At 45.8% G+C, this 27,673-nt stretch overlaps 2 protein-coding genes across 2 annotated transcripts; both read right to left on the reverse strand.

Annotated features, from left to right (window-relative positions):
- Positions 1 to 611: 611 nt before the first annotated feature.
- Positions 612 to 1,158, reverse strand: LOC147973877 (uncharacterized). The gene is made up of 2 exons (XM_087524816.1): positions 1,023 to 1,158; positions 612 to 919 (listed from the first exon to the last, which is right to left on the reverse strand). The coding sequence occupies exons 1-2, from the start codon at positions 1,156 to 1,158 to the stop codon at positions 612 to 614; spliced, it is 444 nt and encodes a 147-aa protein (XP_087380942.1).
- A 795-nt stretch (positions 1,159 to 1,953) lies between these two features.
- LOC125506415 (uncharacterized) lies at positions 1,954 to 3,144 on the reverse strand. Its single transcript, XM_048671231.2, has 3 exons — positions 2,995 to 3,144; positions 2,593 to 2,672; positions 1,954 to 2,502 (listed from the first exon to the last, which is right to left on the reverse strand). The coding sequence occupies exons 2-3, from the start codon at positions 2,651 to 2,653 to the stop codon at positions 2,180 to 2,182; spliced, it is 384 nt and encodes a 127-aa protein (XP_048527188.1). The 5' UTR covers positions 2,654 to 2,672; positions 2,995 to 3,144; the 3' UTR covers positions 1,954 to 2,179.
- Positions 3,145 to 27,673: the final 24,529 nt, after the last annotated feature.

Genomic DNA, 27,673 nt, shown 5'->3' on the forward strand with positions numbered 1-27,673 from the left:
CGACATGTGTGATAGGTAGTGTGGAACCGTCGCCGGCAATGATGCGGCGGTCGGTGGTGACAGAAGTGAAGGAGGCAAGATTACCAGGATGAGCAAACATGTGAGCCGTAGCACCGGTGTCCATGTGCCAATCACCGCCTCCAGTGTAGTTGTTCGGCGTAGGAGCAACATGCAGCGCGGCGAGAAGCATCGGATGCCGGCGGCAGGGCCGGCGAGGGCGGCGACGGGGCCGCAGAGAGACCGTAGGCGCCGCTCATCTGCGGCAGTGGGTATCCTTCATACGGCTGCGGAGCCGCGTAGTACGCTTGGTGCGCCGGTGGGCGTGGCACGGGAAGCGTCGGTGCAGGAGCCCGTGGAACGGACATGGTGTATGCATGTACGACACCGGTCCAGGGGTTGTAGCCGGAGGCCCATGGGGGCGGCACCTGGAGCTGCGGCGGCGCCTGAAACTACTGCCGCGGGCCAGCTTGCTGCGGCTGCTGCTGCTGACCACCGCGGCGGCCACCGCGCCGGCCCCCGCGGCACTTTTCAGCCTGAGGAGCGGGCGGGCTGTACGGCAGTGGCAGGAGCCCCGGCTGCTGGGGCGCCGGGAAAGGCGCCTGATGACGCTGCTAGGGTGCCGGGGTAGCGGGAGGCGCCGAAGGCCCGCCGTGGGTGGTGCCGGCGGCGAGGGCGGTGTGGAGGGCGCGCGTCTTCGCCTGCTTCATCCGCCGCTCCTCCAAGCGGAGGTACGCAACGAACTTGACGAAGGACGGGTTGGGGATGAGGCTGAGGTTCCCCGCGGCGTTGCCCAAGTCCTCGTTGAGCCCGGCGGTGAGCGTGCTGAGGAGGAGGTCATCATCGACCTTGGCGCCGATATCCCGAAGCTCGTCAGCGAGAGTCTTAAGGCGGCGACAATAGCCGTGATGAAGGTGTTGTCCTGATGACACCCAAAGTACTCTTGCTACAAAAAATGCGACACTGGAGCTTGTTGTCGGTGAAGAGGCCATTCAGCTTGGTCCACACGGCGCAGGCATCGTCACCGTCCGTCACGACCGTCTGGAAGAGGTCGGGCGTGATGGTGAGGAAAAACCAGCGGGTGATCGTGATGTCGATGGTGGACCAGTCGTGAAACTCGGGGACGAGGCTGGAGTCGACGGTGCCGTCCACGTGGTCCATGAAATGATACTCCCGGAACACGAGGGAGAAGTACGTCTTTCATATGTAGTAAGAGGAATCCGCCTGGGAAAGACGAACCGGCACCCGCTCGAAGATGTTGAGCTTACGGATGTCGTTGACGTCGGAAGGATTGGCGTCGGCGAACGGGTTGAAGTTGGTGGACGTGAATGACGTGACGGACGATATGGCGAGGACAAGACGGCATGGGTGTTGCGGTGAAAGCTGAGAGGAAGGGGATGGCTACGACACGGAGCAGCGCCGGCGGCACTAGGTAGCGGCGGCGGCTGCTTGGTGGAGCAGCTCGGACTAGCAGGCTATCGGGGGCGGCGTGGCGCTTCGGTGCGTTGGCCGCGATTGATCTGGTAGCTTGCGGAGCGAGCTAGCGATGGATGTGGTGGCTTGCGTAGGTATTGATCTGGTGGCTTGCGTAGCTAGCTAGTGATTGATCTGGTGACGGGCGGTGTTGACGGCTAGCGGGAGCGATCGGGAGACGCACAGCTCGCGGGAGCGGGTAGCGCTAGCGTGCGCAACCGGCGTGGGAGACGCACGGGCGGCGGCGGCGGCGCGAGAGGAGGCGCGCGGCGGCGGCAGCGGAAGATTAAGGTTAGAACCTAAAAACTGATATCATATTGAATGTGAGAATTGCATGATGTATTAATTCGGTGCAATGTGCACGGTATATATGAGTATAATATGGGGCCTCTATCTTAATCTATACAACAAACTAAAAAGATGGGCCTAATGTATAAAAGACAATATACATGCACAAATAATATCCTCAACAAAGACCATCCATTCACATTCCCTGCTCTGCATGAGAACAGGTAACACAACTGAAATTTCATCAAGTGATAATGGGAATGGCACTCCACAAGTCCACATTCATTGAGTCTTATCAACTTTTATTATGGCTAATTGGCTAGTGCCCAGCTCCAACACTGACCAACACTAGTAGATGCATCCTGAAGAAACTCTGAACCTCACGCACGCACAGTGCACGGCTACGGGGGGTAACTCTGAACTACGCCAGCATCACCAGCAGCACAAGGAGGCTGGACAGCGCGATCGGCCACACAGCAGCGGCGGCAGCAGCATGTCCGGCGCCAATTGTGTAGACAGAGACGCAGAAGGAGCAGCGGCAGCCTCTGTCGCAACAATCGTAGTCGTCGCCGAGCCGCACTTGCAGGCCGCCGCTGGTCATCGAGTTGTTGGACAGCCTGCACATCCAATCGCACGTCGCCTTGTCGATTGGTCCCAGACGGGCATACACCGTGCAGACCCACATTCCGAGCCCGTCGGTGTAGTGCTGAACATCGACCTCTGCCGCCGCCGGCGTAGCCATGCCTGAAATTCAGATCGTTTCGTGTGTGAGCTATCATGTGGGTAGGCCGCAGTTGGCCGTGGGTTGGAGATCAAGTGGGCTACACTACATACCGGGACCGGAGCTCAGCAGCAGCAGCAAAAGGGCGATGGTGGCACCGCGTCCTGCCTTCATCTCTGGTCGTCACAAGTTCCTAGTAGAACAAGTGAAGAACATGTCGTATGATCAGTAAAAAGGAACAAGTTGTTGCGCTACTCTAACGAGTTCTTGTTCCCATGAGAAACAGACTAATGCCCCAAGGTGAGACAGAGTAAAATTCTACGGCTATTTGGAAAGAAGCTACCAGGGTGCAGATCCCAGTGCGTAACAGGCTAACGACACAGCTGGTCTACCACAGTAGTATGGTTGGGAAGCAAAATCGACCAAGAAAACAAGATGAAAGCTACCAGTACTCTACTGATGTACTGCTGAATGTAATGTTGATGCGGCGAAATCACGCACTGCTACGTACTAACCTGCACAAGCACGCAGCCACTGGCCTGCAACGCTGACGCCGGCACGGGCGGACGGACTCGCCTGGAGACTGGAGACTGGAGACTGGAGTGGAGTGGACGATGATGAACAGCAAGCGATGACACTGCTCACCTCGGGTCCGTAATTTATATAGAGCCCAACTCCATGGGTGGAAGCAGTGCAAGCTCGTTCCCCTGTACATGGCCGGCCCATCCACCACTCGAGACTCGACACGTAAGTAGAGTGCAGAGAGAGATGAGGTCGAGTCTGAGGCCGGCAGTGCCGATCTGGGAGACTGTGGACATCTCTGCCTAGCTGAGACTGGCAGTGAATAAGCAACAAGACGACTATACGAGATTGGCAACTGTGTTGCGCAGGTCCAATTTCGGCACACTTTGCATTAGTTTTGGTGCCTGTGGTGGGCAATGGGCCAATGGCCACTCCTTCTCTTCCACTGGACTGGAGTTATTTCGATGGATCTGTATCTCCATGGTGAAGTAGCCGCGGCCAAGCCACACCCACATGCTCTCAAATACTAATAAGAGTTAACAGATGCACTTTATCACAATTATATAGGTAGCTAGGATGTTTCCATGTCATGATCTGCATGCTATAGTTTCAGGTACAAAACATTCAAGGTTTCTTTTCTTTGCACCAACATACAGTAGAAAAAGGTAATCAATCTTGCGTGTTTTTTTCTACAAGAACTAGCATAATGCCTGTGCGTTGTTACGAAAACACAAAATTTGATTTCAGTCGTACTGGATTTCTAGTATGGCAACAACCAATGAACTTGCTAAGAGCAACTCTAGCCGATCCCTTAAAAATATAAAAAAGTATCCGGTCGAGTAAAACTTACTGAAATAATTATACTTCACTATTTGACCGCACCAAGCCAATCTCATAAATTTAGTGGAGTAAAAGGCAAATTTGGATATGATGCGGAGTAAAACGCAAATTTGGATATGATGAACAGAGATTCCACTTATAAACAAACTTCTTAACCGAATTTGGATATGAAGCCGTCGCCGCCGTTGTCCTCCTCTTCACTTTACTGGACAATGACCCCCCCTCCCCCTCCCCCCGCCCGCTCACTGCTCGTACAACGCTTCGTCCCCACTAGCTCAGGGTGTTGGAGGCGGAGCTCTCCATGTATGCCTCGTCAGCAACCTCCGGGGCGAGCCTTTCCCTCGCCTCCCGGTCCTACCTTGCCACCCGCGCGGTCACTACCCCCGGCTCAACTGGATCGAGCAACATAGCTCACCCCACTCAAAATTCCGGCGGGCCTCGGCGCTGTGCAGCCGGACTGACCAAAATATCGTACTCACGGGCGGCAAGATCAGTGGAGTGGAAGGATCTAAGCCACAATATTTCGTGGGTCTCCCGCTTCGTGATGTCGGCCATCCACGTCCCCCATGCCCGATGTCGCACATCGCGGTACCACCTCTGTGATGGAAACAGGTCGGGAAAGCCGGCGAGCCTGTCGGATGGGGCCGCGCTCGAGGAAGCGCCGTGGTGGCGGCGTGAGGAGGATGCATCGGTGCTGCGCTCGTGGCGGCACGGATCCGTGCTGCGGATGGGTGGTGGGGAGCGGCAGCCACAGGATCCAGCCATGGCGGCACGGGTGGGTGCAGGAGCGGCGAGGGAGTCACCGGGGAGATGTGGGCGACCGAGGATTGAGGGGAGAAGAGGCCAAGAGGCTTGGAGATTTTTTACTCCGGGGCCGAGCGGTGTAGTATTTTTACTCGCCGATTGAATGGTGGAGTAAACGCTATACTTCTCTATGGGTTTTAGGAGATCGACTAGGTCTTGGTTAGAGGAGTAAAACCAGAATTTTACTCCTATAACCGATTTAAGGGATTGGCTAGAGTTGCTCTAAGACCTGCAATTATGACAAAGTTCAGGCGACCGAGTGGTTTGGCGCTGAGAGTCGTAGAAATAACTCAAGCGAGGAGAGCAATGTTGCACTTGTTTGCCAGATTTGCAACGGCGGAGCCATAACTAGATTCTGGAATTTGGAAGTTAGAATGATGGAGATTGGGGTGGACGGGTGGCCGATGGAGGACGGGGATTGGGGAGGAGCGATAATCAAATGATGGGTACGTATTAGTCAGCAAAGGTGGCAGAAAAAACAATTGTCATGGTGATAAAAAACTAAGTTATGCCAAGTACTTATAATATGTTTCCCCTTCTAATACGTGAGTAAGGTTTTGCATAGTGGTGGGTATAAAGTTTGAAACCCCACAAATGTTCATCAACTTCCATAGCAAAGAAGCATGAAGAATGATGCCATGACCTATCTTGTTATATACGATTCTAACGCCAATAGCTATCTGCGAAAAATCACGGGTTGCCCTGCACGGCGACTCGGGAGGCCCCCGTAACCCTAGCCTAGTTCCCTCAAAGGCCATCTCCCCTGGCCGCTGCCGCAGCCGGCGCCGACGGTGGTGGCGGCGCCCGTTTGGCCAAAGGCGGAGGGCAGAGGAGGCATGCAGTTGCGGGGCACTTATGCGAAGATGCATGGCGACGGACGCACACAGAGGTGGTCGGTGGAGTTAGAACACGAGATGCGGCAGCGCTGGCGATGGCGGACGTGGCCGGCCTTCGGGGGCGTGTTCTGGAGCCATGGCGTGCGGCGGTGGATCTGGGCCCGATTTGGGCTGACGGCTACATGCGCATCAGACTGGGGTGTCGCATCGGGCTCTGCTGCTCCAGGCAGCTGCGGCGCTTCAGACGCCATGGTCATGCCCTGTTTGGGTTCGATCTGGACCTAACGGATGATGCTTCCCGGATCGGGTTTGCCGTGTGCCCCATCTATGCCGAAAGTCCAGCGGGCCAGCGGCATTCGTCTTCTCCTCTGCTGCCGGTCGGCGGCTTGGGGCTACGAGCTCAGCCTGAATAAAGGTGGTTTGGCCCTACTGTTTTTCAAGCACCATGTCATCAATCTGCTTCATACAGGCCTCCTCGATCGAGATGCCGATGAGTTCCGATCTTCCTCTAGGTGATTCCGCCGTTTGGCACATGGTGTCACTGGATATCTAGATTGGAACTGATCCGGTCGTGTGTTCCCCTATATTCGGCCGGTGAGGCTTCATGAGGGAGTGACGCGAAGCTTCGCTTGCTTGACGGCGTCATTGGACATGTCTAGATATAGATTTCCATCGTATTGATAGAGGTGGAGAATGTCATGGTGACTACGATCATAGGTTTGTCATGGTGGAGAGGTGTTTTGGTGGTAATGAAGATTGGCGGCACGGGTTTTTCTTGTGTGTCGGATGTTGGTCACTTGCAGCAGCAACCTTGGAAAGAGGGGGCAACAACACAGGTGGACTGCATTTTTGGTGGTGCTCCTTGAGTACCGAGTCGCGAATTCTAGGGTGAAAATTCAAGGTTTGGCCTTCACTGGTTGTGCCTGGCAATGGCTTGTTGAAGGCATTTGTTTTCTGAATTCAAACTTTCTTCAGGGTGAAAACTCAAAATCTTCAATCGGGCGACGACAAAGCTTGTGCTTTGTTTTCTTTTTGAAGCCGTCGTTTTTGTAGAATCTCTTGTGCGGTCCGGGTGTTGTTTTCGGTGGTGGTTAGAGTGTCGTTGTTGCCAATGATTCATCATCGTGATGGGGTCTTTGTTTCTATTTCTCTCTTTTTTATTTTATTTTCTTGGTTGTATGGATCCTAGTTGTCTTTGGATTGTTGGTGTAAAGAATGAGTGTAATTGATGTCTTCATGATATTAGTTATTCTTTTTGTCAAAAAAACGACCTATCTTGCATATCAAGGCATGTGCGACGACGTAGCAACCGTGTTTCCCTCTGGTGGCACTGGATATGTGCACTGGATGGCATCAGGTTTTGCCCCGTAGTAGTTGATTACCATGCAAGTCAACTACAGCGGGTTTCGTGATGCTGCTCCAGCTCGCTTCCCTCTTTCACTCCCTTTTGCTGTAATTTCTAGACCGGATAACGTGTATTTTTATTATTGCAAAGTAATGGAAAGGAGGTAATGCCCGGTTGGAAAATGTCAGTCCTAAAACTGTTGTACTGGTTTGTTTCATGTTTGAATGAGATGTGGAGCCGGGGCCACGCAGTACAAGATAGAGGAGACCTTTCCCTGGCCCACACCATGCAGTCAAACAGCTAAAAAAAGTGTAATTTCTTCCATACCTAATAATAATAATAATAATAATAATAATAATAATAATAATAATCTATATATCAATATAAAAAGACTCAAAGGGACAGATTCAATTAATCTCGGCCATCAAATCATGTCAATCCAACAACCTAGACTGCTTCAATGTCGAGCGCTTAACACGTTTAGCATGCAATTAATTTCATGCTAAATATAGTGCTAATTATATAATAACACGTAAAATAATATCTTACTTAGGCCCTGTTTGGAAGCATTCCAGCTTCAGCAAATCCACGACTCCAGCTTCATATGCCAGCTTCCAGCTTCTCGCGAGGAGCTGCCCACGTTCGGAGGCTGTAGCCAGCTTCTTCAACGCTGCATGGGCTGCTCTATTTTTTTATTTGTATTTTTCTGAGGTTTTCATGGACTAGCGCTGCTGGCTCGTTCCTAATCGATTCGGTATGCAACTTAGCGGTGGCAATCCGTATGTAATTTTGACGAACTCCATGGTCTGGGCCTCGCGGAGCTGGATTTAGCCCGCTCCACCGATTGCATTACGCGAGTCCTCCGTTCCATGGAGCTGGCTCCTCGGAGCCGAGGCGTTCGGCCTGGCTCCTCGCGCGGAGCTGGAGAGTTTCCAAACAGCTCCTCAATATTCGCATACACTTAATATACTTTCAAATTAACGTGCATTGCACGTACACATTGACTAGTGATAATAAAGGACGGAGACTTTTATAATTCTTCATATGTCATCCTTTTATATCCGTTGATTTTATGTTAAATATATAGATTGACGGCTGGGATTTAATTAAGCGATCCTTGTGTCTTTGCGTCATGTCCCGATAATGAGCTGATTCTGCAAGGCCTCACAATTCTCGAGAGGCTCGCCTTGGATCAACACAACTGCAGCGACATATGCAGCATCCCAGGTCTCCTCCCTAAGATCATGGCACCTCTCTACTCCAACACACTAGTCCAAGATACCAATGCAAGTGCATGGGCCGATATAGCAAACGGGTCGCTCAAAGTGGTGCATAGGTTCATCCGTGCTCGGGAGTGGATAGGCAAAAGTGATCTGGTCCATGAAATATCTTCCAGCAAGCAGGCTGTGAGCAACCTGGAGAGCCTTCTTGAACAGAGAAATAAAGAACTGCAAATGCGAGCCATAGAAATCCTGACAGATCTGGCTTTTGATTCGTCCACTGACCTCAGCGCAAATACAAATGAAAATCTAATAAAAAGGCAGTTGGGGATATTTCTCACTGATGATAAAGGGGCAGAAGAAAAGCTTAGAGTTACGGCTGGGAAATCACTGGCATTACTTTCCAAGATAAAAACCATCTCCAAGTTTATGATGATGGAACAGAACAACATTGTGTTGGAAATATGAGCAAATTACTACAAGATTTAATCTGAATAAATAGAAGATAAATCATGACTACAGTAGCAGAGATTAAACTAATCATGCGAACTAGCATAGCAGATGAACATATCACATCTAGGTCACATACTAGAAACATGAATTCTACCACGATCTCGAACAGGAAAGATAGAATCACATACGGTGCAGCGGGAGCAGCACCGCCGGCGTTGACGTTGTCGCCCATGTCGTCGAGGATGAGGTTGCCGAGATCAGGGAAGAAGTCGTCGTTCGCGAAGTCGTCGCTGCCAGCAGTCGTGTGAGTGCGCTCCCCAAAAACCTGATCGCCCCTCTCCCGTACAGGATTACGAGAGGCGGGGTTCCGGAGGCCTGCCGTCCCTTCTCCCGGTGCACGCCGAAAGAAGGGATGGAGAAGACTTGCTTGGCAGCGCAATGATCTGGAACGGCGGTGAGAAACCATACGAAAACGGCGGCGGCTAGGGTAGGTCGTGGGAGTAAACCCCACGTCCGAGTCGTCACGATACAAAAGAATCGGAAACGGATCAGTAATTAATGCGCCCGTTAATTATTAATTAATGACTCATTAATTTTTCCCGAGCAGCAAAAATATAGACAACGTGCATAGCTCTGTCCTCGGGTCGGCTCTATCTCGCAACCCGCGGCGCGACGCGTCGTGACGAGGTGTGGCGTGGCGAGGCTAGCGAGGAGGAGGAGCGCGCGTGTAGGTCTCCTATTCTCATGCTCATACAAGTGGTAGAAGAGCTCACCTTATAAAGAGGTGCAACTCTCTCTCAACTTATGAGGTGGGACTAAACTTTAGCCTCACTCACTCCACTCACATGTGTACATGAATGGGCTAAGAGAATTTCAGAATTCTAGTTGGGCTTTGGGCCAAAGGCCTACTAGCAAAATTCCAACAATCCCCTACAAAGTCTCACTGGCACATCTCATCATTTAGTTCCAAAACATTGTTTATACAGATATGTCCTCGGAACACGGAGACCGAAAGGTCGAGCGTGAATCATATAGTAGATATGATCAACATAGTGATGTTCACCAATGAAACTGCTCCATCTCACGTGATGATCGGACATGGATTAGTTGATTTGGATCACGTGATCACTTAGAGGATTAGAGGGATGTCTATGTAAGTGGGAGTTCTTAAGTAATATGATTAATTGAATTTTAATTTATCATGAACTTAGTCCTGATAGTATTTGCATATCTATGTTGTAGATCAATAGCTTGCGATGTAGCTCCCCGTTTATTTTTTGATATGTTCCTAGAGAAAAATAAGTTGAAAGATGTTAGTAGCAATGATGTGGACTAGCTCCATGATCTGAGGGTTATCCTCATTGCTGCACAGAAGTATTATGTCCTTGATGCACCGCTAGGGGACAAACCTATTGCAGGAGCAGATATAGATGTTATGAACGTTTGACAAAGCTCGGTATGATGACTACTTGATAGTTTAGTGCACCATGCTTTACGGCTTAGAACCGGGACGTCAAAAACATTTTGAACGCCATGGAGCATATAAGATGTTCCAAGAGCTTATATTGGTATTTCAGACTCATGCCTGAGTCGAGAGGTATGAGACCTCTGACTAGTACTTTGCCTACAAGATGGAGGAGAATAACTCAACCAGTGAGCATGTGCTCAGATTGTATGAGTACTACAATCACTTGAATCAAGTGGGAGTTAATCTTCCAGATAAGATAGTGATTCACGGAATTCTCTAGTCACTATCACCAAGTTACTAGAACTTCATGATGAACTATAATATGCGAGGGATAAAGGAAACGATTCCCAAGCTCTTCGTGATGCTGAAATCAACGAGGGTAGAAATCAAGAAAAGCATCAAATGTTGATGGTTGACAAGGCCACTAGTTTCAAGTAAAAAGGCAAGGGAAAGAAAGGGAACTTCAAGAATAATGGCAAGCAAGTTGCCACTCCCATGAAGAAGCCCAAAGCTAGACCCAAGCCTGAAACCGAGTGCTTCTACTACAAAGGAAATGGTCACTGGAAGTGGAACTGTCCTAGATACTTGGCGGATAAGAAGGATGGCAAAGTGAACAAAGGTATATTTGATATACATGTTATTGATATGTACTTTACTAGTGTTTATAGCAAACCCCTCGGTATTTGATACTGGTTCAGTTGTTAAAAGTAGTAACTCGAAATGGGAGTTGCAAAATAAACAAAGACTAGTTGAGGACGAGGTGACGATGTGTGTTGGAAGTAATTCCAAGGTTGATAAGATCACCATCGCACACCCCCTTTACCTTAGGGGTTAGTGTTGAACCTAAAATAAATGTTATTTGGTGTTTGCGTTGAGCATAATATGATTGGATCATGTTTATTGCAATACAGTTATTCATTTAATTCAAACAATAATTGTTATTCTATTTACATGAATAAGACCTTCTGTGGTCATAGACCCAAGGTGAATGGTTTATTGAATCTCGATCATAGTGATACACATATTTATAATATTGAATCCAAAAGATGAAAAGTTAATAATGATAGTGCAACTTATTTGTGGCGCTGCCATTTAGGTCATATTGGTGTAAAGCACATGAAGAAACTCCATTCTGATGGACTTTTGGAATCACTTGATTATGAATCACTTGTTACTTGCGAACCATACCTCATGGGCAAGATGACTAAAACACCGTTCTCCGGAACTATGGAACGAGCAACAGATTTGTTGGAAATCATACATACTGATGTATGTGGTCCGATGAATGTTGAGGCTCGCGGCGGGTATCGTTATTTTCTCACCTTCACAGATGATTTGAGTAGATATGGGTATATCTACTTGATGAAACATAAGTCTGAAACATTTGAAAAGTTCAAAGAATTTCAGAGTGAAGTGGAAAATCATCATAACAAGAAAATAAAGTTTCTACGATCTGATCGTGGAGGAGAATATTTGAGTTACGAGTTTGGTATATATTTGAAAAAATGCGGAATAGTTTCACAACTCACGCCACCCGAAACACCACAACATACTGGTGTGTCCGAACGTCGTAATCGTATTTTAGTAGATATGGTGCGATCTATGATGTCTCTTACTGATTTACCGCTATCATTTTGGGGTTATGCTTTAGAGACAGCTGCATTCACGTTCAGCAGGGCACCATCTAAATCTGTTGAGACGACGTCTTATGAACTATGGTTTGGCAAGAAACCAAAGTTGTCGTTTCTTAAAGTTTGGGGCTGTGATGCTTATGTGAAAAAGCTTTAACCTGATAAGCTCGAACCAAAATCGGAGAAATGTGTCTTCATAGGATACCCAAAGGAGACTGTTGGGTACACCTTCTATCACAGATCCGAAGGCAAGACATTTGTTGCTAAGAATGGATCCTTTCTAAAGAGGGAGTTTCTCTCGAATGAAGCGAGTGGGAGGAAAGTAGAACTTGATGAGGTAATTGTACCTTCTCCTGAATGGGAAAGTAGTTCATCATAGAGATTAGTTCCAGTGATTCCTACACTAATTAGTGAGGAAGCTAATGATGATGATCATGAAACTTCAGATCAAGTTACTACCGAACCTCGTAGGTCAACCAGAGTACGGTCCGCACCAGAGTGGTACAGTAATCCTTTCTGGAAGTCATGTTACTGGACCATGACGAACCTACGAACTATGAGGAAGCGATGATGAGCCCAGATTCCGCGAAATGGCTTGAGGCCATGAAATCTGAGATGGGAACCATGTATGAGAACAAAGTATGGACTTTGATTGGCTTGCCCGATGATCGGTGAGTCATTAATATTAAAGGGATCTTCAAGAGGAAGATGGACGATGATAGTGGTGTTACTATCTAAAAAGCTAGACTTGTCGAAAAACGTTTTTTTGACAAAGTTCAAAGTGTTGACTACGATGAGATTTTCTCACTTGTAGTGATGCTTAAGTTTGTCCAAATCATGTTAGCAGTTGCCGCATTTTACGAAATCTGGCAAATGGATGTCAAAACTCCATTCCTTAATGGATTTCTTAAAGAACAGTTGTATATGATGCAACCAGAAGGTTTTGTCTTTCCTAAAGGTGCTAACAAAGTGAGCAAGCTCCAGCGATCCATCTATGGACTGGTGCAAGCATCTCGGAGTTGGAATATATGCTTTGATAATGTGATCAAAGCATATGGTTTTATACAGACTTGCGGTGAAGCCTATATTTACAAGAAAGTGAGTGAGAGCACTACAACATTTCTGATAAGTATATGTGAATGACATATTGTTGATCAGAAATAATGTAGAATTTTCCAAAAAGCATAAAGGAATGTTTGAAAAGAGTTTTTCAAAGAAAGACCTCGGTGAAGCAACTTACATATTGAGCATCAAGATTTATAGAGATAGATCAAGACGCTTGATATATTTTCAATGAGTACATACCTTGACAAGATTTTGAAGTAGTTCAAAATGGAATAGTCAAAGAAGGAATTCTTGCCTGTGTTGCAAGGTGTGAAGTTGAGTAAAGACTCAAAACCCGACCACGGCAGAAAATAGAAAGAGAATGAAAAGTCATTCCCTATGCCTCAGTCATAGGTTCTATAAAGTATGCTATGTTGTTTACCAGTCCTATTGTATATCTTAGCATCTTTCTGGCAAGGGAGTACAATAGTGATCTAGGAGTATATCACTGGACAGTGGTCAAAATTATCCTAAGAGGACTAAGGAAATATTTCTCGGTTATGGAGGTGATAAAAGAGTTCATCATAAAGAGTTACGTCGATGCAAGCTTTTTACATCGATCTAGATGACTCTAAGTCTCGATCTAGATACATATTGAAAGTGGGAGCAATTAGCTAGAGTAGCTCCGTGCAAAGCATTGTAGACATAGAAATTTGCGAATACATATGGATCTGAATGTTGCAGACCCGTAGGCTAAACTTCTCTCACAAGCAAAACATGATCACTCTTTGGGTGTTAATCACATAGCGATGTGAACTAGATTATTGAATCTAGTAAACCCTTTGGGTATTAGTCACATGGAGATGTGAACTAATCACATAAAGATGTGAACTAGATTATTGACTCTAGTGCAAGTGGGAGACTGAAGGAAATATGCCCTAGAGGCAATAATAAAGTTATTATTTATTTCCTTATATCATGATAAATGTTTATTATTCATGCTAGAATTGTATTAACCGAAAACTTAGTACATGTGTGAATACATAGACAAACAGAGTTATGTGTCTATTTGACTAGCTCGTTGAATCAAAGATGGTTAAGTTTCCTGACCATAGACATGACTTGTCATTTGATAAACGGGATCACATCATTAGGAGAATGATGTGATTGACTTGACCCATTCCGTTAGCTTAGCAGTTGATCGTTTTAGTTTACTGCTATAGCTTTCTGTGATTTACCAGAGGAACACTTTGTGTGCTACCAAACGTCACAACGTAACTGGGTGATTATAAAGGTGCTCTACAAGTGTCTCCGATCGTACTTGTTGAGTTGGCATAGATCGAGATTAGGATTTGTCACTCCGATTGTCCGAGAGGTACCTCTGGGCCCTCTCGGTAATGCACATCACTATAAGCCTTGCAAGCAATGCAACTAATGAGTTAGTTGCGGGATGATGCATTACAGAATGAGTAAAGAGACTTGCCGGAAACAAGATTGAGCTAGGTATTGAGATAGCGACGATCGAATCTCAGGGCAAGTAACATACTGATGACAAAGGGAACAACGTATGTTGTTATGCGGTTTGACCGATAAAGATCTTCGTAGAATATGTAGGAGCCAATATGAGCATCCAGGTTGCGCTATTGTTTATTGACCAGAGACGTGTCTCGGTCATGTCTACATAGTTCTCGAACCCGTAGGGTCCGCACGCTTAACGTTCGGTGACGATCGATATTATGAGTTTATGTGATTTGATGTACCGAAGGTATTTCGGAGTCCCAGATGTGATCACGGACATTACGAGGAGTCGTGAAATGGTCGAGACATAAAGATTGATATATTGGACGACTATATTCGGATACCGGAAGTGTTCCGTGTGATTTCGGAGAAAACCGGAGTGCCGGAGGGTTACCGGAACCCCCCCCCCCCTGGGAGAAGAAATGGGCCACATGGGCCTTAGTGGAGAGAGAGAGGGCTGGCCAGGGTAGGCCGCACGCCCCCTCCCCCTCTGGTCCGAATTGGACTAGGGAAGGAGGGGGCGGGCCCCCCCTTTCCTTCCCCCTCTCCTCCTTCCTTTCCCCCTCCTAGTAGGAGTAGGAAAGGGGAGTCCTACTCCTACTTGAAGGAAATATGCCCTAGAGGCAATAATAAAGTTGTTATTTATTTCCTTATATCATGATAAATGTTTATTATTCATGCTAGAATTGTATTAACCGGAAACATAATACATGTGTGAATACATAGACAAACAGAGTATCACTAGTATGCCTCTACTTGACTAGCTCGTTGATCAAAGATGGTTAAGTTTCCTAGCCATTGACATGGGTTGTCATTTGATTAACGGGATCACATCATTAGGAGAATGATGTGATTGACTTGACCCATTCCGTTAGCTTAGCACCCGATCGTTTAGTATGTTGCTATTGCTTTCTTCATGACTTATACATGTTCCTATGACTATGAGATTATGCAACTCCCATTTACCAGAGGAACACTTTGTGTGCTACCAAACTTCACAACGTAACTGGGTGATTATAAAGGTGCTCTACAGGTGTCTCCGAAGGTACTTGTTGGGTTGGCGTATTTCGAGATTAGGATTTGTCACTCCGATTGTCGGAGAGGTATCTCTAGGCCCTCTCGGTAATGCACATCACCTAAGCCTTGCAAGCATTGCAACCAATGAGTTAGTTGTGGGATGATGTATTACGGAACGAGTAAAGAGATTTGCTGGTAACGAGATTGAACAAGGTATTGAGATACCGACGATCGAATCTCGGGCAAGTAACATACCGATGACAAAGGGAACAACGTATGTAGTTATGCGGTCTGACCGATAAAGATATTCGTAGAATATGTGGGAGCCAATATGAGCATCCAGGCTCCGCTATTGGTTATTGACCGGAGACATGTCTCGGTCATGTCTACATAGTTCTTGAACCCGTAGGGTCCGCACGCTTAATGTTTCGATGACAATTATATTATGAGTTTATATGTTTTGATGTACTGAAGGTTGTTTAGAGTCCCGAATGTGATCACGGACATGATGAGGAGTCTCGAAATGGTTGAGACATTAAGATTGATATATTGGAAGCCTATGTTTGGATATCGGAAGTGTTCCGGGTGAAATCGGGATTTTACCGGAGTACCGGGAGGTTACCGGAACCCCCCGGGAGGTTAATGGGCCTTAGTGGGCCTTTACGGAGAAGAGGAGAGGCGGCCAGGGCTGGGGCGCGCACCCCTCCCCCCTAGTCCGAATAGGACAAGGAGAGGGGGGCGGCGCCCCCCCCCCCCTTCCTTCCTCTCTCCCTCCTCTTTCCCCCTCCCAAGTCCTAATCCAACTAGTAAGGGGGGAGTCCTACTACCAGTGGGAGTAGGACTCCTCCTGGCGCTCCCTCTCTCCTGGCCGGCCGCACCCCCCGTTGCTCCTTTATATACGGGGGCAGGTGGGCACCCTAGACACACAACAATTGCTCAGTTGATCTTTTAGCCGTGTGCGGTGCCCCCCCCCCACCATAGTCCACCTCGATAATACTGTAGCGGTGCTTAGGCGAAGCCCTGCGTCAGTAGAACATCACCATCGTCACCACACCGTCATGCTGACGAAACTCTCCCTCAACACTCGGTTGGATCGGAGTTCGAGGGACGTCATCGGGCTGAACGTGTGCTGAACTCGAAGGTGCCGTGTGTTCGGTACTTTATCGATCGGATCGTGAAGACGCATGACTACATCAACCGCGTTGTGCTAACGTTTCCGCTTTCGGTCTACGAGGGTACATGGACAGCACTCTCCCCTCTCGTTGCTATGCATCACCATAATCTAGATGACTCTAAGTCTCGATCTAGATACATATTGAAAGTGGGAGCAATTAGCTAGAGTAGCTCCGTGCAGAGCATTGTAGACATAGAAATTTGCAAATACGTACGGATCTGAATGTTGCAGACCCGTAGGCTAAACTTCTCTCACAAGCAAAACATGATCACTCTTTGGGTGTTAATCACATAGCGATGTGAACTAGATTATTGAATCTAGTAAACCCTTTGGGTATTAGTCACATGGAGATGTGAACTAATCACATAAAGATGTGAACTAGATTATTGACTCTAGTGCAAGTGGGAGACTGAAGGAAATATGCCCTAGAGGAAATAATAAAGTTATTATTTATTTCCTTATATCATGATAAATGTTTATTATTCATGCTAGAATTGTATTAACCGAAAACTTAGTACATGTGTGAATACATAGACAAACAGAGTTATGTGTCTATTTGACTAGCTCGTTGAATCAAAGATGGTTAAGTTTCCTGACCATAGACATGACTTGTCATTTGATAAACGGGATCACATCATTAGGAGAATGATGTGATTGACTTGACCCATTCCGTTAGCTTAGCAGTTGATCGTTTTAGTTTACTGCTATTGCTTTCTTCATGACTTATACATGTTCCTATGACTATGAGATCATGCAACTCCTGATTACCGGAGGAACACTTTGTGTGCTACCAAACGTCACAACGTAACTGGGTGATTATAAAGGTGCTCTACAAGTGTCTCCGATGGTACTTGCTGAGTTGGCATAGATCGAGATTAGGATTTGTCACTCCGATTGTCCGAGAGGTACCTCTGGGCCCTCTCGGTAATGCACATCACTATAAGCCTTGCAAGCAATGCAACTAATGAGTTAGTTGCGGGATGATGCATTACAGAATGAGTAAAGAGACTTGCCGGTAACAAGATTGAGCTAGGTATTGAGATACCGACGATCGAATCTCGGGCAAGTAACATACTGATGACAAAGGGAACAACGTATGTTGTTATGCGGTTTGACCGATAAAGATCTTCGTAGAATATGTAGGAGCCAATATGAGCATCCAGGTTGCGCTATTGTTTATTGACCACAGACGTGTCTCGGTCATGTCTACATAGTTCTCGAACCCGTAGGGTCCGCACACTTAACGTTCGGTGACGATCGATATTATGAGTTTATGTGATTTGATGTACCGAAGGTATTTCGGAGTCCCGGATGTGATCACGGACATTACGAGGAGTCTCTAAATGGTCGAGACATAAAGATTGATATATTGGACGACTATGTTCGGATACCGGAAGTGTTCCGTGTGATTTCGGAGAAAACCGGAGTGCCGGAGGGTTACCGGAACCCCCCCCCCCCTGGGAGAAGAAATGGGCCACATGGGCCTTAGTGCAGAGAGAGAGAGGGCTGGCCAGGGTAGGCCGCACGCCCCCTCCCCCTCTGGTCCGAATTGGACTAGGGAAGGAGGGGGCGGGCCCCCCCTTTCCTTCCCCCTCTCCTCCTTCCTTTCCCCCTCCTAGTAGGAGTAGGAAAGGGGAGTCCTACTCCTACTTGAAGGAAATATGCCCTAGAGGCAATAATAAAGTTGTTATTTATTTCCTTATATCATGATAAATGTTTATTATTCATGCTAGAATTGTATTAACCGGAAACATAATACATGTGTGAATACATAGACAAACAGAGTGTCACTAGTATGCCTCTACTTGACTAGCTCGTTGATCAAAGATGGTTAAGTTTCCTAGCCATTGACATGGGTTGTCATTTGATTAACGGGATCACATCATTAGGAGAATGATGTGATTGACTTGACCCATTCCGTTAGCTTAGCACCCGATTGTTTAGTATGTTGCTATTGCTTTCTTCATGACTTATACATGTTCATATGACTATGAGATTATGCAACTCCCGTTTAACAGAGGAACACTTTGTGTGCTACCAAACTTCACAACGTAACTGGGTGATTATAAAGGTGCTCTACAGGTGTCTCCGAAGGTACTTGTTGGGTTGGCGTATTTCGAGATTAGGATTTGTCACTCCGATTGTCGGAGAGGTATCTCTAGGCCCTCTCGGTAATGCACATCACCTAAGCCTTGCAAGCATTGCAACTAATGAATTAGTTGTGGGATGATGTATTACGGAACGAGTAAAGAGACTTGCTGGTAACGAGATTGAACTAGGTATTGAGATACCGACGATCGAATCTTGGGCAAGTAACATACCGATGACAAAGGGAACAACGTATGTAGTTATGCGGTCTGACCGATAAAGATATTCGTAGAATATGTGGGAGCCAATATGAGCATCCAGGCTCCGCTATTGGTTATTGACCGGAGACATGTCTCGGTCATGTCTACATAGTTCTCGAACCCGTAGGGTCCGCACGCTTAATGTTTCGATGACAGATATATTATGAGTTTATATGTTTTGATGTACCGAAGGTTGTTTAGAGTCCTGAATGTGATCACGGACATGATGAGGAGTCTCGAAATGGTCGAGACATTAAGATTGATATATTGGAAGCCTATGTTTGGATATCAGAAGTGTTCCGGGTGAAATCGGGATTTTACCGGAGTACCGGGAGGTCACCGGAACCCCCCGGGAGGTTAATGGGCCTTAGTGGGCCTTTACGGAGAAGAGGAGAGGCGGCCAGGGCTGGGGCGCGCGCCCCTCCCCCCTAGTCCGAATAGGACAAGGAGAGGGGGGCGGCGCCCCCCCCTTCCTTCCTCTCTCCCTCCTCTTTCCCCCTCCCAAGTCCTAATCCAACTAGTAAAGGGGGGGAGTCCTACTCCCGGTGGGAGTAGGACTCCTCCTGGCGCGCCCTCTCTCCTGGCCGGCCGCACCCCCCGTTGCTCCTTTATATACGGGGGCAGGTGGGCACCCTAGACACACAACAATTGCTCAGTTGATCTTTTAGCCGTGTGCGGTGCCCCCTCCACCATAGTCCACCTCGATAATACTGTACCGGTGCTTAGGCGAAGCCCTGCGTCGATAGAACATCACCATCGTCACCACACCGTCGTGCTGACAAAACTCTCCCTCAACACTCGGTTGGATCGGAGTTCGAGGGACGTCATCGGGCTGAACGTGTGCTGAACTCGGAGGTGCCGTGCGTTCGGTACTTTATCGATCGGATCGTGAAGACGCACGACTACATCAACCGCGTTGTGCTAACGTTTCTGCTTTCGGTCTACGAGGGTACATGGACAACACTGTCCCCTCTCGTTGCTATGCATCACCATGATCTTGCGTGTGCCTAGGAATTTTGTTGAAATTACTAGGTTCCCCAACAGTGGCATCCGAGCCAGGTTTTATGCGTAGATATCATATGCACGAGTAGAACATGAAAGTGCGTTATATCGACTAGAGGGGGGTGAATAGGCGATTTTTATGAAATTCTTCACCGAGGAATTTGCCGGTGAGGAAATTCCTTAGCGAAGAACTACTAGCAGCGGAATAAGTACTCAAAAGTAAACATAACAGAATACAAGCATAGTCATGATGATGAAATGAAGACAGGCACAGAGTACAGGAAGCGTAAGCACAGGATAACACAGGATGAAGACAAACAGACTAAAGAAATTGAACTGAGGAAATTGAGAAAGTCTTCGGTGAAAGTCTTCAAACACAGATATGAACAAGCACACAACACAGTTATGAGGAAATGAAAGAGTTGAGGAATTAGAACCAGTAAGCTTGGTGAAGACAATGATTTGGTAGACCAGTTCCAACTGCTATCTCAGTTGTACATCTGGTTGGAGCGGCTGAGTATTTAAACTCGAGGATACACAGTCCCGGACACCCAGTCCTGAACACGCAGCTCAGGACACCCAGTCCTCACCGTATTCTCCTTGAACTAAGGTCACACAGACCTCGTCCAATCACTCGTGGTAAGTCTTCGGGTGACTTCCGAACCTTCACAAACTTGGTCACTCGGCGATACACAATTCCTCTTGGATGCTCTAGACCATGAAGCCTAACCGTCTGGAAGAAGCACAGTCTTCAAAGGTAACAAGCGTCGGATCCACGCAGGATCAATCTCTTCAGTGATGCTCAATCACTTGGGGTTTGTAGGTGTTTGGGTTTTGGGTTTTTCCTCACTTGATGATTTTCGCTCAAAGTCCTCAGAGGATGGGTTGCTCTCAAATGACAAGTGTTAGTTTCTCTCGGAGCAGCCAACTAGCTAGTGGTTGTAGGGGCGGCTATTTACAGCCTAGGGAGCAGCCCGACATGATAAGACGTAAATGCCCTTCAATGATATGACTGTTAGGTGGATAGATATTTTGGGACAGCTGGCGCATAGCACAGCAACGGTCGGAATTTGAGTAGCAAAATCCTCAGGGCTATCATGTTCCTCACTGTGTAGGCAATCCGCACTGGCGAATTCCTAACTCCTCAGTCAGAACAAATTCCTCAGAGACCAGAAGAACTTCGTCTCGGTCACTGAAGAAATTGACTGAACTGTATGAGATTTCCAATGGCTTCACTCGAAGGGATTGGTAGGTGTAGGATTTTGAGTTGAGCATCACATGGAAATTTTCCTTAGTATTTCCTCGACCCCCTTTAACAGTATGGTGTTTCCTATGACTCAAGAAAGAGAAAATGAAACTACGAAAACATAAGTCTTCACGCTTCATGTTCCTCGAATGAATACTAAGTCTTCAAGGTCACACCATTTTCTTCACTTTCAAAGTCTTCAGAAAGTCTTCAGAAATACAAAGTCTTCAGTCGAAGAACTTCATTTTTAGGGGTTGAATTTCTCTGTAAATATGAAACTCCTCATAGACTTATAGACCTGTGTACACTCACAAATGCATCAGTCCCTTAACCTATATGTCTTCAATACACCAAAATCACTAAGGGGCACTAGATGCACTTACAATCTCCCCCTTTTTGGTGATTGATGACAATATAGGTTAAGTTTTCAATGGGGATAAACATATGAAGTGTAAATACTGATATTGAGGAAGTTGATTGCAAGATATAGAAGAACTCCCCCTGAAGATGTGCATAGTGAGGAATTTGCTTTTGAAGCAATGCACACTTGAAGAGTTGAATCATGGAGATCTCCCCCTATATCTTGTAATTCATACACGCATTTGACATGTAACAGTGAAGAATTTGAAATGCATGATGAAATATGGTGACTGATGTAATTCAGCATGCGTGCAATAATATTAACGAGGAATAAGCATGCAGAAAAACGTATCAAGAGTATCAGAGCACCATCGGGTTTAATTTTACAACTCGATCCAATAAAGTCTCAGAAGAACGAGAGTTGTAACTTGGAAAAAAAAACGCCCCATATAGAAAGACCCGCTTGAAGACTAACTCAAAATTCTCCCCCTTTGTCATCAAATGACCAAAAGGATCGAATATGAGGACTAACGCCCCTGAAGAATATCAAGTTGATGAAGGAGCGCCAACGTTGTTGGGGTCATTTTTCGTAGTAGGGCCTGCCGCAGTGTCGTCCAAGTCTTCATTTTCATTAGTGTCGCGCGATGAAGAATATGAGCTGGCCACCAGAGAAGGAACCTTGACCTTCTTGAATTTCTTCGATGGAGGCGCAGACCAGTCAAAATCTTCATTGAGACCCATTTTCTTCATATCTTCTTCACCATACAGATGTGACAAGATTGCCCAGGTGCGACCGAAGACTTGATGGAGGTAGTAATGGTTTTTCTTCACTGCATTGTGTGTAGCAGTCATGTTGTGAAGGAATGAACCAAATTGACGCTTAACCCATTTGTGATTTCGATCCACCTTCTGATGAAGACTAAGTAGAAGTTCACGCTCAGTCATCACGCGCGGAGTAGTGGCTTGAGGAGTAGACTTGGGTGCATTCGTAGAGTCATGTGTGGCAGAGTCATCATTGGAATAAGAAGCAGCTTTGCGAAATTGACCATCCAATGGACGAATGCCTTCATCTATAACAGCTGGTGCCTTGCCCTTTCCATCAACTGAGGAATAAGTCTGCTTGAGGACTTCAATTGGGGGCAAGTAGTTGAGGTGATTCTGAAAATCAGCTTTGTAGTTGAGTGAAGACCTTGTCCTGTGGAATCTCATAATCCAAGGTGCATAAGGCTTCAGCTCAAATGGAGATAGTGCAACATTTGCCAGAGCCCTCATGAAGAAATCATGATAATTGACAGAAATGCCATGAACGATGTTGAATACCAGATTCTTCATGATGCCGACAATTTCCTCATCAGATGAGTCATGGCCTTTGATAGGACTGATTGTCCTCGTAAGAATACGATAGACAGTTCTAGGTACGTAAAGCAATTCCACTACAACAGGAACCCCCCTTCAGCAACGCATTGATGTGTTGTCATATGTCCACATATGCGTTGCTAAGGTCTACACCAACGGATTACTATGCGTTGTCGTTGGTGGCGTTGCTAGGGTCTACAACAACATATATACATGCGTTGGTAAACAACATATAGAAGCGTTGTAAGGTAGCAACAGAAAGAGTTAAAGCTGAACAACACTTCATATGTGTTGGTGGCTACCCTGCACAATTATATAACATAACATTGCAACAACTAGAGGCTTTGCTACAAAGCATGAATATTGAATGATATTTTACACATTGCCATCTAGGAATATTAGGTCAATATAGAGAGTATAGGAGTCACAATATAATAAACAGGAAGGTCTCATATATTAAATCAACTATGTTGCATTACAAAGAACACGATTCAAAGATTACAAGATGTGAAACTATCTAGTAGTCGCCAAATTCTCGACCTTGCAACCAACTATAATGTTTGAAACATTGTCCTAGAAATGAAATTCTAAGGATCTAGTACTAGTAGTAGTCCCATTCCCGTCCTTGCAATCAACATCCGAGCCATGCATCATTCATTTATCTTGGAAATCTACAAAAAAACAAAGAAATGAGATGAGTAACTTACTGTAGAGAGAGGTTAGTAGGTGTAGCGACCCGACCCGAATGGGTCAAGTCTCTGTGCTTAAGTGTCATCCCTGGATCGGTATGCTGACACACACAGTACTCGAGGATTTATAACAGAGGTAAATCACATGTAAAAGTAACGTAAATACTATTACCTCAATCCATATAGCGGAAGCAACAAGGTTGTGGATTCCCATCAACACCAATGGCAAAGTTGAGTGTAGAAATCGTAACCCTAACGTATCACTTACTCGTCGTAAGATAATCCTGCAACATGAGACGTTGCAGCCCGAAACGGGTCAGTACATTGAATGTACTGGCAAATTCACACCATAGAGAAAATGATGAACAATGGCTATCACTATATGCATATATGGCTGGTGGAAAAGCTCTATGGCTATAAGGTTTTTGCGAAAAGCCAATTTTTCCCTACTGCAAAGTAATAAGATTAATTACTATCATGATGGTTGTTAAACATTGAGAATGGTTGACAGCATTCTCAATCCCAATTAAGTAACATCAATAAAACCCAACAATATTCATTTAAAGTAACGTGATGAGATCAACAGGATAATCCAAGAACTAGATACTCAAGATGTCCATAACCGGGGACACGGCTAACCATGATTAGTTTATACACTCTGCAGAGGTTTGCGCACTTTTCCCCACAAGACTCGATCGCCTCCGTTGGATTTCTCGCACTACATGGTGTTTGAGAAACGGATGACCGAGACATAGTCTTTCAGAAGCGCTAGCACCTTACGATCGGGTAGACCGTACCACCTACATCCCCTACATCTGCTAGTCCACCACTGTAAGAGTTCGCACAACTTAGTCAACTATGCCAGAGCCCATAATGGCTTGTGGCTGCACACGAAAGTTTCTAGTATGAATAATCTCATGATCCCTTTGAGCCTGGGTGGCGGTCCAATAAAAACAGGCAAGTCCTGGGAACTCTAGGTGCCTCAATCCACCCAGATGTGTGTTAGGTTGCCACCTTAGATGAACCATTAATGAACAATCTCACATCTGTCATGGATATCACTCACCCAATCCACGTCTACTAGCATAGCATGGCATAATAAGCAAACATAGAAGTAACTCCCAAAGGTTTGATAACAAACAGGTAATAGGTACTGCCTCAACTACTTCCCATCCCACAATTTAATTAGATCCTAATCATGCAATGTTTGAGGATTGATCTAATGCAATAAAAATGGGTAGTAGGAAAAGTATGATCAAAGTGTGAACTTGCCTGCAATGTTGATGAAGATGATTCGCACTCAAAACTCTTGATAGATCTACTCTTCACACTCCGGTCAATCTATCGTAAGTAAGCAATAGTAACCACACATAAGCAATCACTCAAAAGATCAGAAAGATCGAAGAAGACGATTCGGAAACATCAAAACCAAGCAAATAACTCTTGCAACATAAAACAATTTCTAACGTTACCAAAATTTTATGAATTTGGCCTTATTATAATGTTTAGGACAAGCGCTTCGATTTGCAAAAAGAATCAACTCAAACGGGGCTACGAAACTCAAGTTATGATCAAATGAAATTTGAATTCAAATCTGATCTAATTCAAATTTTAAACTTTTCAAAACGTGTTTAAGTTGTTTATGCGGATAGAGGGGATCATAACGAAGACGTGGGCGTTGGTTTCGTTGGATTTGGACTAGCGAGTAAAAAGTTATGATCATTTGAAAACCAGGGGCTAATCTGCAAAGAAAATATTCACGGATGGGTCCCTGGTCGAAATTAAAATAAAAAGAAAAATCCTATCGAACGAACGTTCGCTACAGAAGCATACGCGACGAAAACCGCTCGCTAAGGAGATCTAAACAGAGATCGTCCGCTAAATAATAAGACCTAAAAAAATAAACCGTTCTAACGAAACAGAAACCGAACTTTAAAATAAATAAAACCGGGCGGTTTTGTTCTCGGGTTTTACCGGTTCACCAAAGAAAAACCGGCGGCGGCGGCGGTTACTCCGGCGGCAGCGGATCGGCGGCGAAGCGGCTCCGGCGGAGCTAGCAGCGGCGCGGGGTGGCGGATCCAGGCGCGGGCGGCGGCAGCAGGGACGGCGGCGCGCGGGAAAGCAGCAGCGGCGGCGGCGCGCGGGAAAGCAGCAGCGGTGGCGGCGCGAGAGCGGGACGAGGAGAGAGAGGCGGCGGGGCTCCGCTTAAAAGGCAGGGGAGGGGCGGCGAGTGCGTGGAGGAGGGGGCAAGGAAGGAGGAGTCCGGGCGGACTCCGGCGGCGGCGCTCCCGTGCGGGAGTCGGTCTCCTGCGGGAGATTGGGGATGGGCGCGGAGGTGGGCTGGGCCGTGGCCTGGCCTGGGAGCTGGGCCGGCCCAGTTCGGTGGAGGAAGTTTTTTTTTAACAAAGAGAAAAGAAAGAAAAAGAAAAAAATAAAGCAAAATATTATATAGGCATATAATATATCAAAATTTTCAAAAAAAGATTTTCTACGACATGAACATTTTTGTAGCATTAAATAAAATACACACAAAATCAGATAAATCAAAGAGTGCTACTGGTCTATTAAAATCCAACTAAAATCAATTTTAAAAATACCAAAATGATTTCAAATTAATTTTTCTCCAATTTTCTGTTGTAGGGAATCATGTTACCCTAATTTCCATATATTTTATTTTTGGAGAAAAATAATTTGAATAAAACTCAAATAACTCCAAATTGAAAATAAATTCAAAAGAACTTTGAATTTAATTCTTTGAAACTCCCAACTCATATTTCATATAATTTGAAGAAGTCATTTTATCTTCTCTCCTGAAAATCATTGAGTTGCTTAAAGTTTCTGAATTGGAATATTTCCAAATGAAATTTAATTATTTTCAAATACCCTTTCATTTAATTTTAAATGGAAGAAGTCATATCATCTTCGCTCAAGGGTTTTGTATTTGAAAAGAATTTGAATTCATGGAGATCCAGAAAGCAAATATGAAAGTTTGGGAAAGTCCTTTTATTCCCTCTCATTTAACTTTCAAAAATTTTGAATTCACTCACTTTCAGTCAATCAATCAAACAGTCAATCAAATCTATCTATTTATTATAACATTCCAAAATTTATAATTTTGGGATGTTACAAACCTACCACCCTTAAAAGGAATCTCGTCCTCGAGATTCGGAGAGGCTAGAGAGAAATAGGTTAGGTTCGGGGTCTCCTCAAAATCCATCGATCTTCACTGGGGTCTGGGGTACTACCACCCTTAGAAGCATGGTTACTGTTCCATCAAAACTCATATACTCCATCCTTATTCTTGATAGTGTCGGTCTTCTTAGATCTTCAGGATAATTCCTTATCCGGCTCTTCCAGTAGTGGCATAACCTTACCACAATTTTTCTATCCTTTCATCTTGGTAAGGTTCTTCCGAGATTGGGTCTTCTTAGCTGACGGGTCTGGCGCCAAAACTAAACAACTATCGATATCTCATGGTGGTCAACAATTTGTGGTTTCTCCTGCAGGAAATGGGTCTGGGTTGATCCTCACCGTATAACCTACGGTTGGCAAAACTGCCTTGTACAAGGGAAAATATCTATACCATTCTAAGGCTTAAACAAGGTTTTGATCGTCGTCTCTCTACTATAGGTAAGTCACTCAGATTTACCATTCCATATAGCAAGGCGAATAATAAGAGTAAGTCGGTATGGTGATCAATCCATCCCGCACCCAAATCATTACCTTGTATACAGTTTAGCGAATCTCGCATTCTAACACTCGGTCATCCTCACAAGCATTGCAGAATTTCTCTTGTCGACGAACCAAGTTCGGATAACTCCATAGATTCTGCAAGCCAAACAAACATCTATCGTTCCTTCACAACTCTCAAGTTTTGTGTAAACTCCTATAAAATCGTCTGTCGACAAAGGTATATCCACTTCCAGGGTTTTTCCTTCAGCAAGAATGTGCTTGCTTCTTGGCAGGTCCTGGGGCCTGTGGGTTATGGCCCATCTCATCACTTGTAGTCCTTGAACTTATCATCGGGCAACGGATCCTTATTCCAACTTCCTAGTTTTCTTGAATCCATCCAATTGTATTGTCTTCCTTCCTTATATTGGCACCAAACCAAGACGTGAGTACTCAGACTTGTCATGGGGTTGCCATTGCTCCATATTACCAACATCATACCTCCTTTATATCCAATAGTACTTCATCTCTTCTTCCTCGTGGGATTTCCCACATACCGAGGTAAAAACTTATACTTATGAAGTCCATACTCTACTTCGTGGAACATCATTGTCCTTTCCAGGGTCAAGCATCCTTACAGGGAAATATTGGC

The sequence above is a fragment of the Triticum urartu genome, chromosome 5A (assembly GCF_056163025.1).
Source record: "Triticum urartu cultivar PI428250 chromosome 5A, HENAU_Tu73, whole genome shotgun sequence".
NCBI classification, from domain to species: domain Eukaryota; kingdom Viridiplantae; phylum Streptophyta; class Magnoliopsida; order Poales; family Poaceae; genus Triticum; species Triticum urartu.